Consider the following 20,367-nt stretch of genomic DNA (forward strand, 5'->3'; position numbering starts at 1 on the left):
TATATCTTATAGCTGAGATTTTGATCCAATGATACTTCCAAGACACTCCCATTGAACTAGAAAGATGGATACACCCGTCCTATAATATTATTTCAACATTGGAATATTTAGTGGCTTGGCCTTGGTTACACTGCATTGTCAACTCTGTATGTTTTGTTACTGTGTTTGTGTGTGTGAGTCTTCTTTGTAAGCCATCTGCAGTCAGCATTCACAAGTTGGGAAGCCACATAAGTTATTAAAATGTATATAATACAAATAAAAAAGCACTTTCTAAAAGCCTTCAGCTCCAGGAATTTCAAGTTAACATAAATTATGGAGGACTGTCAAATTGGAGAAAAATGGGTAAAATTAATGTAAATTTAAAATTTACATTGTTAAAATTTGCACCAGTACCTATCATCCTTAAATATCTAGATTTTGGATCCATGACAGATGTCTCCAAAATGCCAGAAAATAAGTAGGCTAATTACAGACTACAAAGAATTAACTAAAGATTATTTTGAAGGGTGGAAGCAAGTGATTCCATCTAGTGATAGGAAGGTAAGGAAGCTATATCTTTTTAATACCCTGGGTTCTATAATAACCATTGCTCAGATACTGACAAGTTGGTTATTGTAGCTAATATTAACAATTATCCACTAGAAGAAAGATTTATTATGCTACTTTTGTGCTCAGTGGCGCCAGAGTTATGTTCTAAAGCTCAGGAAAAAAAAGAAGATAAAATTTCTCCCTAAAGAGAAAGGTGGAATCAGTGACTCATGCTAAAATCAGCTTATAGTGTTACTGCCAGGTAACTTACATATTCACTAGAAAAACACGTCCTTTGATAGTTGAGGGAACATGCTTTGGAATACCTGGAGGATAAAAGGGATATCCATCTCTGTTTTGCCTAAGAATTATTTTTAATCTAACTTTTATATTTAGAAAAGAAAAAGAATCAAAGGTATTGAGGTAAGATGCATCGTATGCTTTGGGTTATCTAAGTACAGCCAGCACCATTTCTCTTTTGTATTGTTTAAGCAACAGGAATGAAATCACGGATTTTCCAGCTACCTGTTTTAAACTTTTTAGGTCATTTAGTTAGGGTGGCATTACATTTAGAGCAGACCTATTAATCTAATGTACTTCATTTAGCAAATTTCAGTAGATTTAGTTCTAAAAATGATAACATTTGAATCCTGCTCTCTATATTTTTTTCTCCCCAGATCTGTTTGGAGATGAAATAGCATCTATATTTGTTTAGGCCTAGAAGAGGCCTAAGCAGTAAATCAACATTCAGTCAACAGCAGGCAGTAGTAAAACATGCTGAAACCTTTCCCAAACAGCTTTGCATTTTCTAAGCATGTTCCTAAACCAATCCAAAGCTTTTAAAAATGAACTATTGAATGGGTATGAAATAGTTTTTCCTTGTCTTCAGCCCATCATAGCTTCCACAGATATGTGATGTTGGTTGATGAAGGGGACTGGATGAATGGAATCTGGGTTATTTTCTCCATTTCTCATAGTTAACCGCCATAGTGAACATTCCGAAGTTCCTTATAAAGCTTATTTTCTATTTAATTTTTATGAACCTGGTCTGAGGTTAAAAAAAAAGCCAAGAGGGTAGTTTAGGCAGTTTTATTTATACATTTGTATCCCAGCATTATTATATTGACAAATTTGAGTGAACATATCTAACACATCTTCCCTTCCCATTTTCCAGAATACAACCCTGTGAGGTGGATTGGATTGAGTGTGTGTGACTGGCCCAAAGTCACTCAGCTTTCATGGCTAAGGCAAGACTTGAACTCTTGGTCTCCCTCTTTCTAAACTTGTGTCTTAACCTTTACACTAAACAGGCACAAACCCCCAAGACTCTGGAAGTGGACACATCTGATCAAATATATTTACATGGTGCAATAGGACGATTTACTACTTATATGTCTTTTATATTGGGGTCCCCAACCCCTGGGTGGTGGCCCACTACTGGGCCGTGGTCCATTGAGAACTGGGCTGCACTTATGTGAGTAGAGGGTGCTTGCACTTTTGCGCAGATCTCCTGTTCTATACTCGACTTACGACCTGACAGCTAGCAACAGCTAAGAAGCGCCTGATTGGCTAAAATACGGCTTGGCTGAGCGCTGGCTGTTCAGGCCGTTCCTATTGGCTGCCCTGCTTGACAGCTCTGTATAAATAGCTGTCAAGCAGGGAAAAGTGCTGAACTCCGTCTGTATATAGTTTTTGACAGTTGCGTTTCAATAAACCTGTTGAGTTGCCCCAGAATGAGTCCTGTCTCATCCTTCGGCCACTCTTTTATATCTCCATTAGCGGCTACACTCATAAAGAACCATCCCTCCCCCCGTCCCATGCCAGCCATCAAACTGGAAAGGTTGGGGACTGCTATTTTATATAATGTCTTTATCTGAAGCTGTAGATTCAGAATTGTTAATGCTGTGTGCAAAGTTAAAGAATGGATATTCTGAAAACTTCCAACGTTCAACTTCCCTTTGGAAACAGAATATTGACTATCAAAGTTTTGATGAAGAAAAAAAGTAAAATCAGACTCAATTTATGGTAAATATTTGGCATTTTATTTTAATCTTATTTTTTCATGAAATATTTAAATATAAGTAATTTGTGCATGGGAAATAATGTTCACCATATCCAATGGTACTCGTACACGAGTGTTCCAAATTAATAAAATGGAAAGTTACACCTGAAAAAAAAACACCTGATGTGGGAGAAATAAATCAGTACAATGATCTACCCTGAACTTTATTTTTTACACTGCCACTTAGATTTTTCAAATGATACATTATTTTGGATTGTAAAGGCATTCTAATCTAATTATTACTAAGCACTAAAACATTGATTCTTTCATTCTTTCCATAAAATAAATAAAAAAACACAATTTAAACTTGTTAAACACTTTTTAAAGGCAGTTTCTTAGTGAGAAAATTGTCAGGTCAATTTCAATTTTTTTGTACTGATGAGGATTCAGGGAACACACACACACCAGTGGTTGGTTGCAGGTGTACCGGGGTACCATTCAGGTACGGTGCTCCGGAGGGCCCACCCACTTACCCGAGCTCCTTACCTGTATTTGAGCTCTTCGGCACTTCCACGCACGGTGCCTGCGTGATGCTCCGTCAAGCAGCTAGAGGATTGTGGAGGTATCGCGGAGGTAAGGACGCATGCGTGCACATGCAGGTAGGGGACACTGGGTCCCATTGCACCATATCGGTTGCAACAGGATCCGGAATCCACCACTGACACACACACACACACACTCACTCCTCTCTTCTTGATTAGCAATGCTAATATTTACAGAAACAATATTTCAAATGTAAGAGTTAAAAGTTTATTCTTTTACAAATAATTTTCAATCACGATATATTTAAATTTAACAGAATTAAGACTGACATATCATGACAACTGATGCACTACCACAGCTGTAACAAACAAGAGATGATTTAAGTTGTTTGGACATATTTCTATAAAAATATTTTGTTTAAAGATTCAACAAGCAGGTTCTGAAAACAATTTCTAGTCCCCCCCCTTACTTCATTTTAAATATTCCATTGTCCAGAAAAACTAGTTAAGTCAAACAAATTAATTCTTGAGTTGAAATAATGATATCTAAAATGTATCAGTCACTCAGATGATATTATTCATCCATAAAATTTCAAACTCATAATTTGAGTTAACAAGTGCAGATTTTATATATACAACTTGGTTTTTTCTCTTGCTGGATGGCCAAAGCTCAACTGACTATTTCCTAGAATTACATCATTTTAATGCTTTATAGCTTCTCCCAGTCAAGGTAAACTTCTGTAAAAAATAATAAATTGGAAAAAAAACCCACTGAACTGAAAAAACATTGTAAACAGACACAATATTTGGGTAATGAGCAGAATTAAAATGTTGCTGTACTCTTAAGAGTTTTTCAGAGAGCTAGAAGACACTTCAAGGTTTTCTGGTCATATTTGTGGAGAAGGAACTGTTAGAAGACCCGTTGGCTTGATTTTGTTAATGCCGCCATCCAGAATGCAAATTCTTGGATATTTTATTTTCACCAGATGAGCTGCGAACTGAAGTAGAAATATTTTACGTTAGAATGATGCATATATATATTGTTTCAATACTCGACTTATGACTACAATTGAGCCCATTTTTGTTGCTAAGTGAGACAAGTTAATTTTGCCTGTTTTACGACCTTTTCTACCACAGTTGTTCAGTGAATTTTGTTAAGTGTTAAGTTTTGAAGTTAATAGCACGGTTGTTAAGTGAATCTGGCATCCTCATTTACTTTACTTGTGAGAAAGTTGCAAAAGGTGATCACATGAGTATGTGCAACCGTCATAAATATGAGTCACTGCAACCATCATAAATATGAGTCAGTTGCTCATATTCATGCTTATAAGTGGGAAAAATGGTCAAAAGTCACTTTTTTCAGTGCCATTGTAACCGAACAGTGACGAAAGTACTAGCAATAGCAATAGCGCTAGCAATAGCGCTTAGACTTAGATACCGCTTCATAGTGCTTTTACAGCCCTCTCTAAGCGGTTTACAGAGTCACCATATCGCCCTCAACAATCTGGGTTCTCATTTTACCCACCTCAGAAGGATGGAAGGCTGAGTCAACCTTGAGCCAGTGAGATTTGAACTGCCGAACTGCAGCTAGCATAGCAGTAAGCTGAAATAGCCTGCAGTACTGCACTCTAACCACTGTGCCACCTTGGCTCTTAACTGGTTATATGTTGAAGACTGCCTATGTGTAGCTATATAAGAAAGACTAGGGTCTAAGACTAAACTTACTAAAGCTTCTGCATTTTCCTATTATCAAAGAGCAATCTTTACTTACTAAATTATTTTCAAGTATTTTTTATGTTTGTTTTATACAGGAAATACTACAGAAGGTTTATATACATTTTTCAAACTGAAGTGATTCAGTTTTAGCGGTAGTCCTCCACCATATTACTATCACCCCCTTTATCTGTACAGAGCCCTTGTAGAGCAACAGTGTGTTGACTCACTTCCCACTTGAAAATTATCCTGAATGTTTTAATGTTTGCATGTTAGGTCTGGGTAACTGAATTTGAAGATACATATTCATTTATTTATTTGACTGATTTCTATTTATTCTATTAGAATATGTTAGTACTTTGTTATATTTCTTTAATATTTATGTATGGATTTTATTTATTTATATCCCATCTTTATTATTTTTTAAATAACTCAAAACTGAACTGCACTTTCCTCCTCCCATTTTCCTCACAACTCTGTGAGGTGATTTGTACTGAGAGATTGATCCAAAGTCACCCAGCTGCTTTCATGTCTAAGGTGGGACCTCTACATTCAGTTAAAAGTAGCCCAACGTCTTTGTTTTCAGTGATAAATGTGTAAATTGCAAAACAACACAAATTATTTTCTAGAGCAATGGGAAATGTTGCTGACTTTCAGATTTCACTTTGAGTCTTACAATTGCACTAAATATATATTCAATTGGTCGACAAGATGTGTTATTACAGCTATTATGGTTTTCCTTTTTACAGAATTTTCACGAAGTATCTTTATAAAGTTAAAAGATAAACACCAAGCAGTAGAAAAAGAAAGAAATTAAGAAAAAAAGTGTTGAAAGTAATAGAAAGAAAAACAAGACAAAACAAAAATACTTAAGTGACTTCCAATATTCTTTAAAGCAGTTATACACTTATTTGACATAGTTTTCTCCCTTCTAATTTACATAACATGATTTTATTTTTGCCACATTAACCCCTCGCCTATTTCAAGAAAATAGTCTTAGTTTTTGCCTGAAAATAGTAGTTAAGAAAATCCTTCATTTGCTTAACGAAAATATACTACAGAATGGAAAACTGATTCCTTGTAATTCTAGAATAAACTCATGAGGGAATATTTCCCATAACTATTTAATTAAGACATACACAACAAATGCTTTATGCTTCCATTGTGATGCAACTATATGGATAACCATTTTAGAATTGGTCACACAATTCAGCTATGGTGTTAACTCATGTTAAATCATATTCTATAATATCGGTAATATATAATATTAAACAAAATTGCTATGCAGAGCTGACAAAAGTAATACATGCTTATTTAAACTAATAACAACAAAAATATTTTAACCTCAGCTGACAATTAAAAAGGAAAAGCAGTACAAAAACCACTGAAAATCTATGGTTTCTTGATCTGAAAACTAGGGTTAGTTTGCCTTAAACAATAAAGATATAATTTTTTAATGTTTCACAACAAATATTTTTGTGTTGAGCAAATACAAGATAACATCTATTGGTACATGATGAAAGCTAAAAGAAAAACCCATCAAAGGTTTTCATGTAGGTCTTTGGGGACTGGGGATAGAGTACCATGATCTATATCTAGTTGTTACTTGTATAGGCAAGTAATACAGATATAACAGTCAGAGGTAATTGTTCTAAAAAGCTTTAGTGAAGAAGAAAGCCAAGGAATCTTGGCATCCCTCTTCTTATTCAAGTGTGGCCAAATCAGTACAGGATAAACACAGAACTTGTATGGCCAATTGCAAGAACCCCAGAAGATCACATTTGTGGGGATAGGGTACAATACAGATAGGACAACCTTAGAGCTTAGAACAATTCTCTTGTTCTTTTGGCGAGAAGGTCATTCCTGTCCCCAAACCCTAAAACTATTTATGAAAGGTCTATTTTATATATTGGGCATCAATATTTTAGGTCTATGATGTTCAACTATGCAGTTAGCAAGTTACATTAAGCCATAAACTGGTATTGCAGAGATAAGCAAGAAAGGCACCCGGTCATAGTAAGGAATGAGAGATAAATCACGGTACGTATTTAATTCAGCAAATTTCTTTTGCTGTAGGCAATTCTGTTTGTTAATGGATGGACCATATTCCAACCTTTTGCTATTTTTGTGAGTCAATCAGAATTTAGCCACAATCCCTTGTTTTGCATGTGTAATGCTGAAGTGAAACTGAATTTGGGGTTGCTCTTCCTTCTCCTGGTTGCTCAGGAGAAGAGAGGAAATGCAAGGCACTTAGATCAACATTTCCCTGATCATTCATACATATCATAGTTTAGTACAGCAAATCCAACCCAAGGCCTACTGGCTCCATTAGGCCCTGAACAGCTAGTAAAGTGACACCACAAGAACATAAACTTTTAACATTATATGTTAAATATGTTTAGCATGTCAGGACAAGGTGCCAGACACAGAAGTCCTCCCCAGAGCAGGCCTGCCATCAGTTCACACCCTGCTGATGAAAGCCCAGACACGCTGGGCAGGCCATGTTGCAAGGATGCCAGATCATCGTATCCCTAAACAGTTGCTCTATGGTGAGCTGTCTCAAGGAAAGCAATCTCACGGGGGACAACGGAAATGATACAAAGACACGTTGAAAGCCTCCTTCAAGTCCATGGAAAATGACACCACCTCCTGGGAAACTCTGGCACAAGATCGATCAGCATGGCACACACTGATCCACCAAGGCTGCCAGACATCTGAGGACAGAAGAACCACCATAGCACAAGAGAAGCGAGCACTCCGCAAAGCCAGAGCAGCAAATGCTGCAACAATGGTGCCCACACGTCTGCCTGACATGTGGCAGAACATTTCATTCCCGTATAGGCACCAGGCACCTGCGGATAGTGGTGGGTTTCAAATTCTTTTAGAACCTCTTCTGTAGGTGTGGCCTGCTTTGTGGGAGTGGCTTGCTGGCCATGTGACTGGGTGGGAGTGGCTTGCCAGCCATGTGACCGGGTGGGCATGGCCAACTTGTAAAATGTGGTGAAACTCACTTAACAACGCTCTGGCTTAGCAACCAAAATGTTGGCTCTGGCATTGAAGTGTGCAAGTCTTAAAGCTGTCAAGTTAGAAGACCCTTGCACCCCTTTAGAAAAAAACCTCCAGGGGTGTTCAAATTTGGCAGCTTTAAGACTTGTGGACTTCAACTCCCAGAATTCCTCCTCCAGTCATGTTGGTTCAGGAACTCTGGCACTGAAGTGTGCAAGTCTTAAACCTCAGGTATGTTCAAACTTGACAGCTTTAAGACTTGTGGACTTCAACTCCCAGAATTCCTCCTCTTGCTCTTCATTTTGATGATGTGTGGACGGGCGGGGGGAGGTAGCTGGAACCGGTTCTAAACAGCACGGTAGATTTGTGGAACCTCTTCTATAGAAAAGGTTAGAACTGGCAGGAACCCGCCCCTGCTGCGGACACATCGTGGACAGCCCACAACCCGATAGATGTCAAGGTCTTCTTCGAACACAATGGACGAAGATCATCATCAAAGTGACACCACAAGAACACAAACTTTTAACATTATATCATGGTTTAGCATGTTCAACCCACGACCTACAGGGTCCATGAGGCCCTGAATAGTTAGTGAAGTGCACCATAAGATCGTAAATTTTTAATATTGTATGATTTTTAGTGATAGTTCTCATATTATATTTATATGCAGCCCAAGACAATTCCTCTTCACTCGATGCGTCCCAGGCAAGCCAAAAGGTCCGACATGCCTGGCGTAGCATATCCCCAAATACTAAGTTCTATTTACCCAAAAAGCAACTGCAGTTGCTGATGCCTCGTAAAATCTATTGAATCTTGTGCTGTGTTGTTGCTCTTTTGCAATGCCTAAGTAATTGATGGGGCTTTGACAAATGACCCTTTCAGAACTCCTGAAGAGATGATGAGCTATAACCACCATCATGCTGGGAGGCACATAGCAACAAAGCAGATGAGAATCTGTGACAACTGGTCAAATACGGCATTTGCTAGCTGGGTGGTCTGGAGCAGGAAGAAGAAATACTAAAGGCTTGATTTTTTTAAAGAAGAGACATAATCGAACATTTTGACAAAAAAATGACTAGTCTTGCAAATACAATTCAGGAAAATATGAACTTGGATGAACAGACATGAAAGAAAGAGTTTTGTATGCCTGTAGCTTTTTCATATTTTCATCTGGAAATGGCAAAACAACAACTACTAATATATATTAATGGAAATACAATTCCATAAAAAGTAAACATAATAAATCAGATCTATGCTTGATCTAAAATACTACCCAAAAAGAGAATTGAGACTTTTATGCATATACAACATTTCCTATTCAGATTTTGAGGGTGAGTGATGGGTAGGAAGTCACTTACATTTTTATATCACCAAGTTTGCACATGGATGAAGGAATATATGCCTAAACACGAGAAACTGTCACCGTAGGATGCATTTTTCACATTAAGATGTTATTAGTATTTGTTATTATTGCTAATTTATTTTAATAGTCTTTATTCCAATGTATAATGATTTATAGAATACTGGGTATGATTTAAACAATTTAGAACCTGAAATCTACAGTAAACAATATGTCTTTATTTCAATTCTATATTGAAAGGTAAATTAAAAACCAGAAAAGTTAAATGAAAACTAGGGCCAAAGGTAAATGTTCTCTACTGTTGCTAAGATAACCTGTGTATCTGATCAGCAGCCAAATTTCTGACAAGTTAAAGAGCAACAGAACATGTGAATAATCAAAGAGACTAAAATCAGAAATGATAGGTCATTTTCCAGTACTGTTTGATTTCTTACATCCAAAGTCAGAACATACCTCTTATGGTTATTCTTTAACAAAACAAAAAGTTAAAAGGGTTATTTCTAGCACGTATTACCTCTGGCTGGAGGGAAAGAGAGAATCATTCCAAATATTTACACGTATTCTACTTTAAGTTTCATATGTACTTCCCGTAAAGGGGAAGATCTTAGTTTTCCATTGCAAAATTATAGTAATAAAATAGAACTTTCCATTATAGGTGTGTATCAGATCAGAGGAATTTGAGTTTTGCATAAATAAAGGGATTTCCTGAACCCATATTTAAATCATATCATCTTTGTAGACACAAAGAGACATAAAAATTATATATTTCTCTTCAAACCCTCCAGATAAGCTAAATTACAGGTGGAGAAAGGGGGGAGAATTTTATCACCAAGTGTTCTAGCTTCTTCTCGCAGTTACTTTTTTTAATGAGCCCTTCCAATCATGTAGCTTTGGGGAAGAAATGTTGAAATAATATATTGCTTGCTAGGGTTTTTTTTCTCTTAAAAATGTAAGTATATTATGGCAGTCTATGAGACTGCAGGATGTAGTAAATGTATTTATCAACTCTGCATTCTATGATTAGCAAAAGAAATCAAATGCCTTAAATTAGTTTTCACTTGTAATTCATTAAATCCTGCAAATCCTCGTCTAGGGATTTATCTCTTAAGCTACCATGACATTCAAGCCTACCATGGGAAGTTATGAACAGAGAAAAATGAGTTGGTAGCTGCTGGGAAGGGAGTATACAGCTACTACTCCAACCTCCTAGTGCCAGAGATAGAATCAGAGAAGACATCAAAATTGTGTAAGAAAAGGATGTGCCCCTTTTAGCTTTTTAAAACTTCTGCATTATCTTTGGCATTGAATGTGACTAAACCTTCATGTGGGTTCTACCGATGCATAAGGGAACAGCACCAAAATTTGGCTTCTTTTATTTCATAGACAAAGTAGTAGCTCATTTATTTTTATGTTGCAGAGTTCATTAGCTTTTGTAAGCCATGTTGAGCAGTATTGAATGATGCTGAATTCAGTTAAATTGAATAGTTTATTTGGCCAAATGAAATTAGACACACGAGGAATTTGCCTCCAGAAGCTTCAGCATACATGCAAAGCAACAAAGTAAGGTAATCATCATCATAATGATACCACCAATAAGAGGGTGGAGTAAAGAAGATAATACAGCCATGCTCAGTGTGTAAAATACACATAGACTATAGACAGCACTATGACAATTAGGTCACAGGACTATGAGCTGTGATGGTACAGTGGTTAGAGTGCAGTATCGCAGGCTATTTCTGCTGACTGCTGATTGCCAGCAGTTCGGCAGTTCAAGTCCAACCACTCATGGTTGACTCAGCCTTCCATCCTTCTGAGGTTGGTAAAATGAGGACCCAGATTGTTGGGGGCAATAGGCTGACTCTGTAAACCACTTAGACAGGGCTGTAAAAGCACTATGAAGCGGTATATCAGTCTAAGTGCGATCGCTATTCAGCAGAATGATGGCACGAGGGAAAAACAGTCCCTGTGCCTATCATAGTTGTTTTGTCATGCAATGCCCTATAGCGCTGTCCCAAAGGAAGGAGTTGCAACAATTTGTCCAGGATATGAGGGGTCTACAGATATCTTCTCAGACCTCCTTCTGGCCTGTGCAATATACAGGTTTTCTATGGAGGCAGACTGGATGCAATTGTTTTTTCTGCAGTCTTAACCATCCGTTGGAATCTGTACTTGTCCTGTTTGGTTGCTGTACCAAATCAGACATTTATTGATGTGGCCAATAAATTGAAGTAAACAGCAATTTTATTTATTTAATATCATTATGTGTGTCTATATGTTTTCAAGTCAGGGTGGAGTCCTAGTGACTGCCTGGATTAGTTCCTGCAGTTTTCTTGGCAAATTGTTTCAGAAGTGGTTTGCTATTGCCCCCATCTTATGGTTTACAGAGAGAGTGATTGGCCCAAGGTCACTCAGCTGGCTTTTGTGCCTAATGTGGAACTATAATTCATGGTCTCCTGGTTTCTACCCTGGAGCCTTGACCTCTTACATCAAATTGGCTCTTGCAACAGCATTTATGCTTTGACCCAAACAGTCGATTCTGTTAGGTGCACAGAGAAAACCAAAAGTAGAATGGCTCAGAGTTAAAACAATGAACACAACACAATAGTTGAAGACTCCCAAGTGGACCAGAATTATAAGCTGTAGCTGTGTTGCATTTATAATGTAACTGCAATTCAGTCTTTCCTAGTCCTGTCCTGTCCTGGGTTTTTTTTTTTGGGGGGGGGATGTGTGTGCATCATTACACTTATACAATAGTTTAGCTTTCCTACACCATACAGATGACTGGAAAACTGGTTTCACAGCTTTTCCCCATCTGAGGGTGGGGGTGGGGATAACGCAAGATTTAAGGCTGAATGTAGACAACTGTATGACTTCCAATTGCTTCCACAAGTTTGGAACTTCTGTTTTTACAAGTGAACTTAGAGGTGGAAAAGAAGCAACAAAAGAAATACTAATAGAGTTGACTATATGTGACATATTTATTTTTACATACATAGTCAACATAAGATGCTTCCAAATTGGGCTTTCATCCTGCAATTATTATGCCTCATGGATATTTCTTCTATTTTAAACCTTCCCATCAGAGGTGGGTTTCTGCCAGTTTGCCCCAGATCGGGTGAACGGGTAGTGGCAGCGGCAGGAGGCTCCTCCCACCCACCTGGATGCTTCTGCGCATGTGCAGGAGCATTGCATGAGTGCACGAGCGAACTGGTAGTACAATAAATTGAAATCCACCACTGCTTCCCATGTCTTCTTATCACTTCTATTTCCACTTTCCCTCTGCCCCCCCCAAAAGAAAAGGTCAGGAGAGCACGTTTTGAATGGAAGCAACAGTAATCCTCTGTTTAGAAACATTCATAAAGAAAGGATGCCAGAATGAGAAAGACACAAAGTTAAAATAATAAAATCCAATTAATAACTTCTGCAATTGCAACTTTCCTCTTCTTAAAATCCAATTAATTTAAATTTCTAAAGTATGAAATCAATCTAAGCAAATGGGGAAAGCTTGCAAGAACATTGTTATATACATTTATTTCTCTTTCCTGAATATGCCAATTTTTCATATATAATTCAGTTCAAAATACTTATATAGATGGTCTTAACTTACAACAGTTCATTTAGTAATCATCCAAAATTACAGTGGCACTGAAAAAAGTGACTTATGGCTATTTTTCACACTTACGACCATTACAGTATCCACATGACCATGTGATCAAAATTCAGATACTTGGCAACTGCCTCATATTTATGATTTTTGCAGTGTCTTATTATGTGATCACCTTTTACGAAACAGAAAGCATTAAAAAAAGTTTCTGAGATGTGGCTTGGAATTTAAAGCAAGTGAAAGCAATCTAAAAGAGTACAACTCTACAAACATCAAGGTAATGAGTGAGATAAGTAGTAAGGAACAAACTATGACAAAAATGCACTATTTGTTCACTTGAGATAAAAGGAACATTCCCTAAATTCTCAATTGGTAAGGAATGTACCCCTTCCACTCTATAATTTCAAGTAGAAACGGCAGGTATAAGAATTCAGCTCGCAAGCAGTTTAAAGTTCCTATTAATCTAGGTAGATGGCAAATATGATAAGAAATAAACCTACCATACAGTACAGTCAAACATATATAATTTTAGATTTTGAGATCTACTTTATGGATTTATTTTCTTTCTTTAAAAGTAGACACATTTTCAAAATAATCACTCCACTCTTGCGAAGCACAGGTATCTCAAACATTGCTGAAGATTGCAATAAGTGCATTTTGTAACATTCATGCTATTTAGTTAGATAGAATGAAAAAGTCTATGAGTGTTTTTTAACAGGCTAAAAACACATCATCACTATTATCAGAGGAGAGGGTTAACATATCTCCTTGTTGTTATTTCACTTACAATATACCTATGATGCTTGTATGACTATAATTGCAATACATATTAAACGATGGGAAAAAAATAAAAAGGCTGTTTCTCATCTTAGCTTTCCATGATTTATTTTAACTCATGCAAATAATCAGACAAATTTAATTTTCAAAAATTATCCAAACCTTTTTAAACCTTTCACCAGATGCTTCCCGAGTTTCTTATCTGAGTAATAATGTTTTGTTAACTGCTTTAACTCATTGATCTGGCCAAGTGACAAGATTCATGACTTCACCTTGACTATTTATGCATCAACAAATAACCTATGTCTGAAACTTTACAAAGCTGTTTATCCCCTTGGGGACTTCTATACTTATATAAAAACAAATGTTCCCAAACAACTAAATGTCGAATAATTAAAAAACAAGAACACATTTTGCGGAAGAACTGTGTAAACATCTGTACTGCATTGTACAAAATTTGAAATATTTCAATTTCTTGTAACATGTTCTTTTTCACTCTTTGGTTATTTTCTTTACTGGTAAAAAAACAACAACAAAAATAATTGTTTGGGTTTTCCCATGCTCAGCTATGAGACTATGATGTTCTATTTCCTAATTCTAACTCTGGGTTATCTCCACAATAACCTCTGTGAGACTGGGTTGGTTCCAGAGTTGGATTAGCTGATTTGGCATACATTAATGAATGCTGCTATGTGTATCTACTGTGTAGTATTGTTATTTTGGACCACTCAGCCAATAACTTTCCACTGAAAATGTGCCTTAAAGTTAATTTTCCAGTATGATATTATGAAACAATCTTCTTTAGTTATCAGCCAAATGAATAGTTCCCACATGAAAAGGTCACCAAACATATTTAAAAACCAATCCGTTTTATAGAAGGAAGAGATGCATGTTTAGGCCAGGAATGTGTCATCCTGCCTTATTTCATTGTCAGAATTTTTTAAACAAACAACCCACATACATTTTGGGGGAGATGAAATCCCATAACTGTACTTCTAAAAATATAATATACTAGCTAGCATTCTAATGGGACAGTAAAATAATATAACCAAATTATTGAAAAATGATTCCTGTTAATGACTTAGAAACAGATCATTAATTTTTACAGGGCAAAATAAATGAATGGTGATAAAAAGTTCACACTCCCTAAGTGCTAACAGTTATAAAAACGGGACAAAGGTAAAGTTCAATTGTTTAATCCCCACTATATCTGGAATGGGCTTGAATTTAAGAACCTGTTGTTTCTAGAATCAAAGAACAAAATTTCTAAATGTTACTATCACCAGATTAATGAAATTAAAAACTGGCTATCTCTTTTGAAAGAAGAACATGTCTTTTTGACAATCACATTAGAGAGAGATGATGTGATTGGTAACATTAGCAACCTGTTGAAACAGCTAAAAATAACAATTCCTTTTACCCAGTCATTCCCTACAATTTCCTTACAATATTATCATTTCAGGAAAGCAGAAACTATGTTGGAGTAAAATACTGCCTTTTTATTGTAATATGGGTTTGTCTCTTTAGCCTATCCTTGCTATAAAACATTGCATATATTTTAGAGTATAAAACACCCTGGAATGGAATGAGTTAATTTGCCTGTTAATCAGATTCAGATATATTTCTCATGAGAAGTGAATGCGCCACTAATTTATTTGTTATTAAATTATTAAACTTCCACAACTTATTGTAGATGATCAGAGCTATCGTCCAAGATAACCAAGCTGAAAGGATGAGCTAGGCATTTTTACAAAAGCATTTGAACTCTCAATGTTTATGTAGGTATTATTTGATTTTTTAAGGTGACCACATAGTTAATGGTGGATTTGGGGTATACAATTTTACCAGTGGTGGGATTCCAATTGTTTTTTACTACCAGTTCTGTGGGTGTGGCTTGGTGGGCGTGGTAGGGGAAGGATACTGTAAAATCTCCATTTCCATCCCACTCCAGGGGAAGGTTATTGCAAAATCCCCATTTCCTCCCAATCAGCTGGGACAGAGAATAGATGGGGGCGGGGCTAGTGGTGGGTTCCTACCGGTTCGGCTGAACTAGTAGCGGCTTGGCAGCCTGGGTCACTTGTTTTTTTTTTTTTTTTTTGCTTCTGCGCAGAGCAATTTTTATTATACTGCACATGTGCGCGCGCCACACCCACAAATGAACCGGCAGTAGTGGCTGCCGGAACTTATACCTGGCTGGGGCCAGTCAGAGGTGGTATTTACTGGTTCTCCAAACTACTCAAAATTTCCACTACTGGTTATCCAGAACTGGTCAGAACCTGCTGAACACCACCTCTGATTTTTACATTTGTAAATCGTCTGTAAAATTGCAATTCAGGTAGTCTTTGCCAATCATTGTTCTGAACAATATACATACTTTCTCCCCAAGCAACTTACCTGTGCTGCATTCTTTGACACATGTCCTACTATCACCACAACTCTCCCTTTAAAGCTCTGAAGTGTGGAAGTAGCAGGGCACTGGATGAATTCTCCTTCAGCAGTGAATGCTGATCCAAATGGGATATTGATACTTCCTGGTATATGCCCACGATTAAAACTAGACAAAAAGATTTTTAGTTAAGGAAACTGAGGAGGAGGAGGAGGAGCACAAGAACAAAACTAGAAACCTTATAAATGCCGCCATCATTTTATGTATTTATTCAATTTCTATAGCTACCCATCTTAGCGACTTTGGGTGGCTCACAATTCAAAAAGAGCGTTGGTACCTGATACGCTTCTACTAATAGGGTGGAGATAGCATCCATGCATGGGTTGACATTGTCCATGCTCTGATTGGACTGAGTCTGAATATTAATTAGCCAATGTACTATATAACCCGCCCCTGTGAGTGTTACCACCCAGTTTCTGGCGAAGTAAATGAAGACACAGATTCTACGTGTTTCCCTCCCAAAAAAAAAACAATCTTTAGTGATACAGGTAAACAGAACAAAACCAAATGCATTCATCAACCACAAAAATACACCAACGGCAGGTAAAAGAGGTCGCCTCCAAAAAAAGGTAAGGGATGGGGCTGGATGTTATCTCCACCGATGAGTCCATGGCTCTGGAAGCGAAACGGGTTGTGCTCAGCGTTGCGTCAGCTGAAAACTGCACTGCGGTGATAATTTTATTAAGGTCCTGGTGGACCCTAGAATCCCCTGTGGGGATGTATTTCTGCAGTTGCTGCAGCCAGAAAAGACTTGAACGTGAGAAAAAGGAAGCTGCTCTTGAGGCCTGCACGGCCCACGCTGATGCCTGATGCCCCCCTGTAGGACCTGATTGGCGCGCCTATCTTCGGGTTTGAGGATGTCTTCCTGGCGCCTGGGAGTGTGGTATTGGTATGCAGCACCGCTACAGGAGTGTAGATGGTCGGCCAGATGAGATTCTTGTCCAGTTGTTCTGCAACATTTTAGAACTGTCTGTCACTTTCCAACGGTGCCAGGCCTGATGTTGGCGTAGTCCACTGGCGTCTGACCATGTCAACAAAGAGCTGAGGAGTTGGTATGATGTCCGCCTCCACCTTGTGCTCCTTGAACAGCATTCTCACCAATGGACCCTGTATCAGGGCCGCCAGGGTCGCGGCCTGGCTCTTGAGGTCTGAGGAGGCCTTGGCCTTAGCCAACAGTGGTTTGAACAATGCTGGAGGGAAGAGACCCACACAGGTGGGCTTGTCCAGTGCGGCGCCTTCCTCCTCAGAGAGGTCGGCGTCCCTGATCTCCCTTTCTTCTGAGGCGGGGGAAGGGCTATGCACAGGTTCAGCCAGAGACAGGTAATCCATCGGTTCTGCAGCTGACCCTGGTCATGGAGTGGAACAAGAAATCCCCTTGGCTCTTCTCCTGGGGCCTGCCGCTATGCCTTGTTTAATGGCCTCGGCTATTATGTCCTGGAACCTAGAAGCCATAGACTGTAGCGGCAAGGTGGTGGGCAAGACAGGCAGCTGACTCTCCTGTCAGAGCCCTGCTGCGGTAGGGGTGAACGTGGCCTCCGCCGGCCTGCTCGGTGGTCGTGAGATTGTGCTGCCGGACATATCAATTGGGAGCATAGGGCTAAATGGCCTGTGGGTCACTTCCAGCTGCAGTGGTGGTAGTGGGCTGGGCTTGGCCGGGATGGCAGGAGTCTTTTCGGACCATTGGCGGGATGACCCCGGGTTCTTTCAGCTCTTGTCTTTGGATGAGGACTTAGAGGCCTTCTTTTTTGAGGCCTTGCTGGAGAAAGTGGAGCCTTTGCTCGATGCCTTGTCCCCAGATTGTGCTAGGGAAGAAGGCTGCCCAATGGGGGACATGGGACTCTGTCCTACCGCAAGCAATCTGCTGGCTTGACTAGAGGGCCCGCTGGTCTCTGGTCCAAGGTCAGACATGCTGCCATCTGCCATGCCGCTGCTAACAGAGGCGTTGATTCAAAATGGCGACCGTGATGCGTGGCTCCACTCACTGCCCAAAATGGCATTCCCGCTCTTTTTCTGGAGGCAAGTCGGGTTCCAGTGACAGAAGGACGCTTCCTGCTGCCACCTGGCTTCGATCTGGCCATCTGGGCCGCCCACACTCGGTCCGTAGAACTTGCTGTCTGACCATGACTTTCCAAGGCAGGAGACTCCCGTTCGGCTTGCCTACAGCGCGCCCGACTCTCCATAACAGCGTGATGCGCCCGCTCTGCCATCTCAAGCCTGGCATGTGAAACGCTTTTCAGCTACGAAAGACAAGCTTCGCAGGCAATCTGCTAAGTGGCTGTCCGACAGTACTCTTTTGACACTGATTGCCTCCTTTCTCCTCTGCAGTGAGCAGATCGCCCCGAGAGGTGTTGAGAACACAGGCCTGTGGGCTGGAGCCCCATGGCCAGACGGAGACGGGGCCCCAGATCAGTCTCGAAATACTCATGACCCTTCAAATAGATCGTTCTCCCTTTTGACAACGAGGATGTAAATTGTCAAACCAGTAAGGTGAAGTAAGTAAACTGCTAATGTATATAAGAGATAACACGACTGTTCCAGAGTGGACTGAGTCAGAAACTGGGTTGTAACACTCACAGGGGCGGGTTATATAGTACACTGGCTAATTAATATTCAGGCTCAGTCCAATCAGAGCACGGACAGTGTCAACCCATGCATGGATGCTATCTCCACCCTTATTGAGAAGCATATATTATAGTTAAAATCTTAAAACACTTTATTAAAACAATAAAAAAGCCATAACGAGCATCAGACTGCAGCATTCTCCTGACAACTAATGACCTGGGAAAACTCTGGAAGGATCCCTGTCTGGTTCTGATTCTCCCCTTAAAAACAGCATTTACATGTATTCTGATTCATCAGGACAAAGATAAGAAACGAAGCTATTCAGTGCCGGAGTTATTCTGCAGCTGTTGGTTATGGTTTTCATAGAATACCAGATAAGAGAAGCCCCAAGAAGACAAGTTCACCCAAAGTCTGCTTTAACCAGAACTATTTTCCTACAAATGATAACTAGAACAAATTGTTATTCTAAATTGTTATTCTAAAACAGGAGTAAGGAACTCTGCCATAAACCTGAGATTTGAGATTTCTTGTAGCAACCCACCTCTGATGTAACCCTAGAAATACTGGCTGACAATAAATTCCGTGGGTAATAATGGAGGCTTATTTTCAATATTTATGCATAATATTTACTGTTAATATTATTAGGCTCTTTTTCATTATTATGTTAAGCTGAACAATCATGCTCTCCTCTGCATTTGTGCAAGGAATGTATTTTTAAAATACATATTACTAAATCTGATGTGTTTATAAGGCTTTTTTAAAAAAATACCTACAGTTCAGCTTCATATTAAATGGCTATTAAAACAGATTTTAATATTTTAATGAAGTTTTACTAATTGCATGTCATTTTGCATTATTATTCCTATCTGACTATAAAAACAAGAATAGATTAATAATGCTTGGGTGGAGCTAAACAAGTTCCAATTTCACCTACTGAGCACAAATGTTTGGTTTGCATGCTAAAAATCAAAGTAATGACTTTTCATTTAAGTTATTGCAACACTATGATAAATTCTAAAATCCCTTAGGAAGGCTTACAGCTAATCTAGGATTAATACTAGTTTGAATACCTCTTAAAACAACTTGTGTAAGCAGTTCCATTTGAATGACTGTCAAGATTATAACCATGAGAAGCATTACAGATACATTTGCTTGAGATCAACAAAAAGCTGACCCATCCCACTAGTTAAAAGAATTCATTAATTTCATCTATCTCTGAGCTGTCAAACTCACGGTCCGCGGGCCAGAGGCGTCACATGCTGGCCTTGCCCATGCTCGGTTTAGCAAAGGGGGAAAAAGTCCTGATACGTCATGTAACACCGCTGTGACAACGCAAGTTTGACACCTCTGATCTAGCTGGAGGTAATAATTACCTTTTACTTTGGACAAGGACAACATTTCAAATAAATTTATATCTTTATCATTGATAGTATAATAGTGATTAAAAATAGGAGAGCCCTTTCTGAAAACTTTATAAATACATCCTCTATAAAAAGAATATCATTTACGTTGGGTTTCTGCAATTGTTTTAGTATGTCACTGTGCAGGCCTTTGAAATATTCACTCTAATCTTAAATGGCATCTTAACCATTCCAGAAGTGAGCTGACTATAAGTAGCAAAAATGGAGTAAAAGATTGTAGCTAGTTTTACTAAGATCCTCAATCAAAGCATAAAACACTATTGGCATTTTTATAACATAATTAACAAACTCTTTTTTAAAGAGAAAACCGAGGACTGCTACAAAACCAAAATCACTTAAATGTTATGCTGTTATTTCACTTAAATGCTACCCTTTTACCCTACACCATGCCACATTTTAACATGAA

The 20,367-nt window shown here is 38.6% G+C and overlaps 1 protein-coding gene and 1 long non-coding RNA gene across 2 annotated transcripts in view; one reads left to right on the plus strand and one right to left on the minus strand.

Moving 5' to 3' along the window:
- The first annotated feature begins 821 nt into the window (after positions 1 to 821).
- LOC309395082 lies at positions 822 to 2,203 on the plus strand. Its single transcript, XR_014175851.1, has 3 exons — positions 822 to 951; positions 1,206 to 1,389; positions 1,703 to 2,203. It is a non-coding gene; the product is annotated as an uncharacterized lncRNA (long non-coding RNA).
- Positions 2,204 to 3,268: 1,065 nt separating this feature from the next.
- The window catches only part of TBCK (TBC1 domain containing kinase), a 106,358-nt gene continuing 89,259 nt past the window's right edge, over positions 3,269 to 20,367 (minus strand). Inside the window, exons 25-26 of the mRNA XM_081959935.1 lie at positions 15,927 to 16,086; positions 3,269 to 4,070 (exon numbers count right to left, since the gene is read on the minus strand). Of these exons, the coding sequence (XP_081816061.1) occupies positions 3,960 to 4,070; positions 15,927 to 16,086 (271 nt within the window). The 3' untranslated portion in view covers positions 3,269 to 3,959. The remainder of the gene's footprint in view (positions 4,071 to 15,926; positions 16,087 to 20,367) is intronic.

The sequence above is a fragment of the Natrix helvetica genome (assembly GCF_964273705.1).
Source record: "Natrix helvetica genome assembly, chromosome: 7".
Lineage (NCBI taxonomy): Eukaryota > Metazoa > Chordata > Lepidosauria > Squamata > Natricidae > Natrix > Natrix helvetica.